The following is an 8,934-nucleotide window of genomic DNA, read 5'->3' as shown; positions in this document are numbered from 1 at the left end:
CTGACTCTGTTTGACCAGAATGCCTGGAACATAGCCTTAAAAGGTAGAGGCCCTATTTCTTTCCAATATGGCTGCTGCGCAAAGAGCCTATTGCATCTGTGGCCGTGGCTCGGCCATGTGGACGCGTTTAATTCGATATTACCACATACGTCCAAAGATCGTTGAGGATCTTGTCATTCTCCATTTCTCATGCCTGGCCTAGAGCGAGAGCTTAGTGAAGTGGTAGGGTGAATTGGTATTCAACGTCAGGTCCGTCATCCATGCCTGGATGTATTGTTCTATAGGGTTGTTCTGGAGTCTCCTCACACTGCCGACTACTAGCTGGTCTCCAACACGTTGATGCTTATCGGGAAGCAGATGTAGGAGAAGTATTCGAGTGGACAGGGACTCATTTCTGGGATGTCATAGCTCAGCTGTGGGGCAGAGGTGGACAGAGAGAGCACTGTCACTATGTGGAGTGCAGAAAAAATGAACATTATTTGTGCAAGTCAAAAATAAGCTGTGTTCCACATGCACGTCAACCAGTGTTTTGCTAGATGTACGATGATTATCGTATTTGTACTATCATTTTACCCTCTGTACGATGTACGATCAATCAATGCCAAAAATGTACTAATGTGCTGATTCGGGATCCGGTTTGGGGTTTCAAAATAAGTCAGTAAATCGGTACATCTGACCCTAGGGTGTCAAAGGGGATGCATGTACTGTAGCCCTGCCTGAAGACCAGAAGCCATGTCCCTTTGACTAAGGGGGCGGATTCCCCTTTGGCTACATGGCTCTAAGCCGGGCGGTTACAAAAGCACAAGCACTGCACAGCAGTACCCGAGTGTTAATTTAGCCAGTACTCTCAGAGTTAAATGAACACGGAGTCAACCCTGCTCTGCTCAGCTTTTCAGGGGCTGTAGGAGGGACAGCCGCAATGCAATGAAGCATGTAATTTATGACGAAAGCAACGGCAATCTTGACTTAATTTGCAAATAGCATTTCTTGGGATTTGCACGAGTAAGCATGATATTTGTTCACGCGGCCCGTGTTGAGCGTGTCCTGTGTAAATCAGTGAGCTACAGTGATGAATCACATCACTGAATCAGACAACACTTCATCCTCATCATTACACAGTGTGTGTGTGTGTGTGTGTGTGTGTGTGTGTGTGTGTGTGTGTGTGTGTGTGTGTGTGTGTGTGTGTGTGTGTGTGTGTGTGTGTGTGTGTGTGTGTGTGTGTGTGTGTGTGTGTGTGTGTGTGTGTGTGTGTGTGTGTAGAGGCTACACTGTATGTGTATTTATATAGCTCCTTTCTCCAAAGCGCTTTACAATGTACAGTATATTCACGCGCACGCACGCACACGCACGCACGCACGCACGCGCACACGCACACATTCATACACAGTGGAGGCAACCATGCAAGGAAACAACCTGCCTCATCCGGAGCAGTTAGGGGTTAAGTGTCTTGACACTTCAACACTATGCCAGGAGGAGCCGAGAACCTTCAGATTAACGAGCAGCCGCTCTACCCCCTGAGCCACTTCCGCCGTGTGTGTGTGTGTGTGTGTGTGTGTGTGTGTGTGTGTGTGTGTGTGTGTGTGTGTGTGTGTGTGTGTGTGTGTGTGTGTGTGTGTGTGTGTGTGTGTGTGTGTGTGTGTGTGTGTGTGTGTGTGTGTGTGTGTGTGTGTGTGTGTGTGTGTGTGTGTGTACTTAAATAATGAAGACCAAATGTGCCCACAAGTAGAGCAGCATTTGAGAAACAGACATTGTGATAATTGTCCTTGTTTTATGATAAAAAAAATATGTATATTTTTTTTAGAGTCAGTCTTATAATTAGGACAAAATCAGTTTGGGGTTAGGATTAGGCACTTAGGTTAGGGGTTAGAGTTATGTCTGATTTATACTTAGTCGCACGACAGTGTGGTGCAACAAAAATCTAAAAGCCAACAACATATCGTGCTGCGACGTGTTGTGAGCTTGTAGATCAGCTATTTTCAACTTTAGAGTTAAAAAAAAAAGTACGTCCTAAAATGTTGATGTCCGCACAATTTAGTTTCAGTCATATTTTAGTCATCGGAAATGTTTTAGTCACTAAATATCATATTTTTGTCAACTAAATCTGCAGTTGATTTAGTCAACCAAAAATATTTTGGCAGGCTTTAATGCCTGATTTGTAGACCAAAAATAGCCGATCTACTAGAACTTTAGTGAAAATGAACAGTGATTCACACAACACATGAACCCAGGAGTGGAGTGGTTCTCACGTCTGTCTTGCTGGTGGTGGCGGTGGGGTCCAGGTGCACGAACAGTGTAGCAAGCTCTTGTCTCAGCTTCTTCGTGCGCTTCCTGTCCGGCAGCAGCAGAAAAGCATGATAGCTCACCGGTAAACCATACCTGGCAGATCATTTCAATGTTAGTCAGATCAAAAGGCACATTTTCAAGCTGATTATTATTGTGTTTTAGATTAACTTAAATGTATGTATGTATGTATGTATGTATGTATGTATGTATGTATGTATGTATGTATGTATGTACTGTATGTACTGTATGTACTGTATGTATGTATGTATGTATGTATGTATGTATGTATGTATGTATGTACTGTATGTATGGATGTATGGATGTATGTATACAAAATACCTAAAATAGCAGATCTACAAGCTCACAGCACGCCACGTCATGATGCATTGGATGACTTGTAGATCGTCTATTTTTGCAAAGTTTAAATCAGACTATTTTTTTTGGTTTGCTGTGGATTTTGTTGAAAAATTAAACAATGATAAAAACATGCTTCTCGATTATTCAAATAATCAAAAAGTAATATAATAACTACTAAGAAAATAATCGATAGTTGCAGAACTAATCTGAATCTCTATCTGTACATATAGTCTGAAATTATAAAATATTTGATTGAACGGGGTGCGCAGGTCAAATTCAAGATTTTACATCTTTAAAAAAAATAGTCAATCTACATGCTCACAAGCTGACAAGCTCATGAAGTGACTCGTTGTGTGCTTGAAGATTATTTTTGAATAGCCAAAGTGTAAAATATAGGCTCAAAGTGGTTGAACTGATTGTGATGCTGTGATGTTTCACTAATTTAGCTGAGGACCCCCTGGGACCCCTTCAAGGACCCCTGCGGGTGCCCGGACCCCACTTTGAGAACCCCTGGTGTGCAGTAAACCACTCTTGTGAGCAACGCTGACCTGAGGACTGATTCCACAAACACCCTCAAGGCCTTCAGGTGAATCCAGGCGACAAACACCTCACTGAAGTTCACCTTCAGCCAACGCACAAAGATTCCCTACGGGGGAGGCATGAAATATGCACACATGAATGCAGTGGTGGAAAAAAGAGTACTCACATTTCTTTTTAACTTACTGACCTTGGCCTGTACATCTTCCTGAATCCCTTCATTGCCTCTCTGTCTGTCTATCACTCTGTGTGTGGGTGTTTATGGTCACACATGTACAGTACAGTATGGTACACAGTGATGGAAGAAAGTACGCTTAAGTCAGTGGTTCTCAAACTTTGTCAAGGGGGTCAAGGACCCCTAAATGAATATGTATTTGGACCCCCATCTGAAAATATTCTGTGCCAGGGACCAATAGAAGAGAAGATTTGTGTTTTTGTTTTTTGTTTTTCAAATCAAAATCATGAATTATTTTACAATTCTTTCAAAAAAGTAAATGTGATCTTTATCTTTTCAAAAATAGCAGATGTACAAGTTCGCAACGCAGCACAAAGTGAGCTTGTATATCTGCTATTTTCTTATGGCCAACATATAAAATATGGATAAAGTGGACCCCACTTTGAGAACCAATGCTCTAAGTAAGTAGCCTACAAAAGTATTGGCATCAAAATATACTTACAGTACCAATCATAGTATTGCATTGTGGTGGGGCCGATTTTAATTACTTTATGTGCTACTAGTAACTAGTAACTGAAGTGGTCAAATATTTGTAGTGGACTAAAAAGTACAATAGTTGCCCCTGCAATGTAGTAGCCTGGTAAACCATCCCGGTCGCATGAATTCACATTATCATGTGTCTTCTGCTGACCGGTCTGACTGAATTCACAGGACCGGGATGGTTTACCACGACGTATTTGAGTAAGCAAAACATGGAAATACTCAAGTTGCTGCTTGGCACACAGGGTTGGATTGGGGATAAGTCCCTGTGACATCATGCGTCATGTACAGGGGATGTAATTGTACGTCAAGCTGCCTCACACACTAAGGAAACAGGAGATGGGCTCCTGACCTTTAATTGGGACACATGGCTCGGGGAACAGTTGGTTCCTAAGGCTACTTATTTACTTATCAATGCACTACATCAGTGGTGGAAAAAGTACTCAACTTTTCTTGGTAAAAGTATTCTGTTACAAGTAAAAGTTAGGAATTCAAAATGTACTTAAAAAGTACAAAAGTATTGGTATCAAAATGTACTTAAAGTACCAAAAGTAGAAAGTACTCATTATGCAGGATGTCCCATTTGACACGTTTTCAAACATAAAATATCTAAAAAGTCTTTTGAAAATAGCAGATCTACAAGTTCACAATGCGTCGCATCGAGACGCATTGTGAGCTTGTAGATTTCAAATGGCCAAAATGTATAGGAGGCTGAAGTGTATGTTTTGTAATAATAATCAAAATCTACAAAGTATCTAGTAACTAAAGTTTTGAAATAATTGTAGTTGGGTAAAAGTACAATGTTTGACTCTGAGATGTAGTGGAGTAGAAGTAAAAGTATGGGAAGTTGGAAATACACAAGTAAAGTACAAATACCAAAAACGTATGTACAGTACTTGAGTAAATTACTTAGTCACTTCACACCACTGCTAGACAAACACAGTGACACAACGGTGGTGGCACAGTACACTTTGTATTCACTCACATACTGCTCCCTCTTGTCCACGCCAAGTTGCTTCATCTCAAGCCTTTGTCGCTCATCCATGTCGAAATTGTACTCGCGCACGGTGAACCTGTGTGGCAAAGGGGCTACACTATGGTAATCGACACAGACAACACGGCTCTGAGCCGACATCCTATTTTCTGGCAATCAAACCTGCTTACTTGCTCTGTTTGGCATTGGTTTTGAATTCGCGGACGGCTCTTTTGAAAAGTGTAACAGTGAAAATCCCCTCCTCTCCGTCCTCGTAAAGCTTTCTGTTGGTCACACAGAGCAGCAATAATACAATTAGAGTTGGGACGGAGCTAAAGGACATGTAAATAGCGCACACAGTTGTTGTGACGAGCAATATGAAAGTGCCCAAGGAACTATCGTCCTCCAGAGCAGTGCTTCTCAAACTTTTTCATGTCAAGGACCCCCATATGCACACTTATTAGCCCGCGGACCCCCATTTGAAAATATATGCCAAGGACCCCATAAGAGAAGATATTTACTGCTCTGGCAGTGATTCTCAACCATTTTAATTCAAGGACCCCCCCAGTTTGACATGCAATAGGTAATACGGACCCCCATTTTCTGGCATTTCTATCTCTGGGACCCCAATTTATACTGTAAAAACAATGTTAATTTAACTCTGAGAGTGTACAAATGGAACCAAATGGACCCGTTAGGGTCCATTTGGTTCCATTTGTACACTCTCAGAGTTACAGACCCATAGGGGTCTATCCATCATTTAGCTGGGTACCCCCTGGAACTCACTGAAGGACCCCTGGGGGTCCCCGGACCCCACTTTGAGAACCAATACTCCAGAGAGCTTCACTTTTTTGTTTATTATATTTACAAAAAGGCTCTGAAATTATGTAATTCTTCTTCTAGAAAGAATACAGTGAATGGTTTGCTCTGGTTTTCTTCTGTCCGAGGGAAAGAGTTTGTGAAACTTTGCATGGGCAGATACAATGCTTTCAAATATACGTTCAAGTGAGCCTTTCTGTATAGACAATCTAGCCTGGTTGATGAGAGATCTCCAACTACTGATCTGTATGGGGTAAATCTAAATTCATTGAATGGTCTTGGACGGCAGAGAAAACATACCTATGGTCACTGCTTTGAAAACGTATCCTGATACCAGCCCAAGGCCTTCAAGTGGTTTCCACCCAGTTTTAGCCCATTCATTGGATTCAGATATCACCAGACGTATCAGTAGGCAGAGATCTCTGATCGTCTGGCTACGCAAGACTAGATTGATGCATGGATACTGTCACAGTCAATTCGCTCATCTGCCACTCGCACAAATCGTTATTGATGGAGCTATACATACAGCATATTACAGCTGGAATGGAACATTCTCTCTTGTTTCATTGCAACTCACTGCAGACTAAACGACGCAAGGCCTATAAAAGCTCAAATTCAGTGCCATTCCTTTTTAATCTCACTGATTTCAGAGATTACAGGAGGTGGTATAGACCGAGGCCACATTGTAGTTTAATATTCCACATTTTGAATGATTAAATAAAAACTCAAGTGCTTTATCTCATGTTGCACATATTTGAATTTTTGAATGTCTGCTCGGATGAACAAGGGTATACGTCAATTGGTTCGGCTAATTGAAGCCATATTCAATGAAATACTGTAAACAGAGACATTTTCTTCCTCCGCCAGCGTGTGGTGGACTGGACTCTTACTTTCTAACGGTAACACGATACGCGCGGTTTAGCCTGACCTTGTGGACACTGAGAACAGGACGCTTCACTGGCACACTTAGACATGGATCAAATGGAATGGCTTGTCTCAGTGCCACCGACCGCCAGGGAATCCAAAAGAACGCCTCCTTACCTGCTGGAGCGAGGCACCACAAACTGGGACAAGGACTCATAAGACTGCTCCCACTGCCTGTAGCTCCGTCTGTGACAACAGACAACATCCACATATGGCAAAAACAAGCGCGCGCGCACGCACGCACACGCACACACACACACACACACACACACACACACACACACACACACACACACACACACACACACACACACACACACACACACACAGAAGCACGCGCACACATGCACAGGAAGGAAGAGGGGTAAAAACAATATACAAAAATTGTCTGTTTAACCACTTAAGCCCTATATAATTTGTCATATGATGAATTGCATCGTGACGCTTTGTGAGCTTGTACTGTAGATGTTTGTCCACGCACGCACGCACACACACACTCACACACACACGCACACGCACACGCACACATAAAGCATAACTTAAGACCACAGCTAATAATAAAAAGAAAAAGACAGGGTCTAATTACAATGTGGCTTCTAAGTAATGTGGATCTGAGACAAATTATATATAGGTTGAAATCTGAACTAAATGAACTATGAAATGAAAATCTTATGCTAAGCCTTGAAGCACCTCTAAATTATGTTATTACTGTAGGTCTGGCCGTGGGTGCTCAGCTATGGTCAATAATAAACCTAACAAATAAATGAATAAAACCACTGAGGCAGAGATAGTGGTACTCCAAAGAATAAAGACCCTAGACTGTTGGCTCAGATGCACATCATTATTGCTACCCCAGGCAAACACGTTTGGTCAGGAGCCTTGACTATGCACAACTTCACTATGCTCTGATGAAGGCCTCTGCCGAAACGAGTTAGCCTGGGGTAGCAATAAAGAAATGTGCATCTGAGCCAATAGTCTCGCATCTTTATTCTTTGGAGTGCTGCTATTTACATCTCAGTGTTTTTTTTTAATGACTGTAAATAGATTTGCATGTTCCTGTTTGTGTCTCACTGACCTGAGCATCACTACCCCTAGAGTGGTGAGGTATTCACTATCAGACCGATATATCAGTTGGGCAGATATATAGGCCATTATATTACGTTTTCTTATGACATTGGTGTGTCCTGATTTCTAACCACTTTCAACCTGGTGTCCCTATGTCATTATAGATGACATTTTAGAAGCCTTTTTGAGCCTGTAGATCGACTATTTTGTCAAATGTTTAATAGGGCTTACTAAGTGGTCAAAGTCAAATGTTTTTCGAATTGATTCGAGAATGTTTCACTTTACAAAATAATCCGTAATCAATGTTCTAGGCCTCTCAAAAATCTGGATCAGCATTGGACCCAAGAATCTGGCATCAGTCAGGCTCTTCTATTCACTGACCTGGGCATCACTACCAGTGTGACGAGGTATTCACAAACTGGGCATCAATACCGGTGTGACGAGGTATTCACAAACCTGAACACCACTACCAGTAGTGTGGTGAGGTGTATACTAACCTGAGGGCTCCAATGTGACAGATGCTTTTTTTGCACCACAAAAAAAGCTGTGAACGTTTCGAGCTCAAAGCGGTTCCTCATACTAACTAGACCTTTTAGTCTGAGGAGTGAGGAGGAGCTTTGAGCTCGAAACGTCACAGCTTCTTTTTGTGGCGCAATACAGCATCTGTCGCATTGGAGCCCTCAGTGTGCGAACGTTTATTTATTTGTCCTTGCTTACTGTTCGTCACTCAGCACCTGCCCAAGGTCGGGTTGGGGATGTGCATGTTGTTTTCCTTTTTTCACTTTTCCTTTTTTCATGTATATACTAACCTGGCCACCACTACTAGTAGTGTGGCGAGGTATTCACGAACCTGGGCACCACTACCAATAGTGTGGTGAGGTATTCAGAGTCCAACAAATCTTCTCTTCTTACTATTTCAGTCAGGCTGCAAGTTACCAAGCTCCCTCTGGAAAGATACACACATTCAATATGAAAGACGCAACTCATGCATTTTTAAATCACATCTATGCGGTTATATAGATACACAGCTCCTGCATTCTTTATCTTTTTCGTAAATAATTCATCTCATGGTCGAGGGGTTTACTCACTCAGTTTTGCGCTCAAGGCCTTGCAAGCTGGCTTTGATGGTGTTGTACGCCAGCGCTCGAGATCTGAGTTCTGTCTCCACCTGGGACACTTGCTGTCAGACATGCAAGTACATGTGCATAAGCAGGCATCAAAACTGTGCAAAACGTTATTTTTTTTCCATAACATAAACTAA

The 8,934-nt window shown here is 42.2% G+C and overlaps 1 protein-coding gene across 1 annotated transcript in view; it reads right to left on the bottom strand.

The window, feature by feature from the left end:
- Window positions 1-317: 317 nt before the first annotated feature.
- Window positions 318-8,934, bottom strand: part of atp6v1c2 (ATPase H+ transporting V1 subunit C2) — a gene marked incomplete at both ends in the record, with an annotated part of 15,293 nt that continues 6,676 nt past the window's right edge. Inside the window, 8 exons of the mRNA XM_084045220.1 lie at window positions 318-413; window positions 2,247-2,376; window positions 3,189-3,286; window positions 4,878-4,965; window positions 5,057-5,149; window positions 6,726-6,794; window positions 8,524-8,619; window positions 8,762-8,853. Coding sequence (XP_083901346.1) covers window positions 318-413; window positions 2,247-2,376; window positions 3,189-3,286; window positions 4,878-4,965; window positions 5,057-5,149; window positions 6,726-6,794; window positions 8,524-8,619; window positions 8,762-8,853 — 762 coding nt within the window. The remainder of the gene's footprint in view (window positions 414-2,246; window positions 2,377-3,188; window positions 3,287-4,877; window positions 4,966-5,056; window positions 5,150-6,725; window positions 6,795-8,523; window positions 8,620-8,761; window positions 8,854-8,934) is intronic.

This window comes from Gymnoscopelus microlampas (assembly GCF_963454915.1).
Source record: "Gymnoscopelus microlampas genome assembly, chromosome: 20".
NCBI classification, from domain to species: domain Eukaryota; kingdom Metazoa; phylum Chordata; class Actinopteri; order Myctophiformes; family Myctophidae; genus Gymnoscopelus; species Gymnoscopelus microlampas.
Note: the sequence above shows the minus strand (reverse complement) of the source record. Positions and strands in the feature narration are given on the sequence as shown.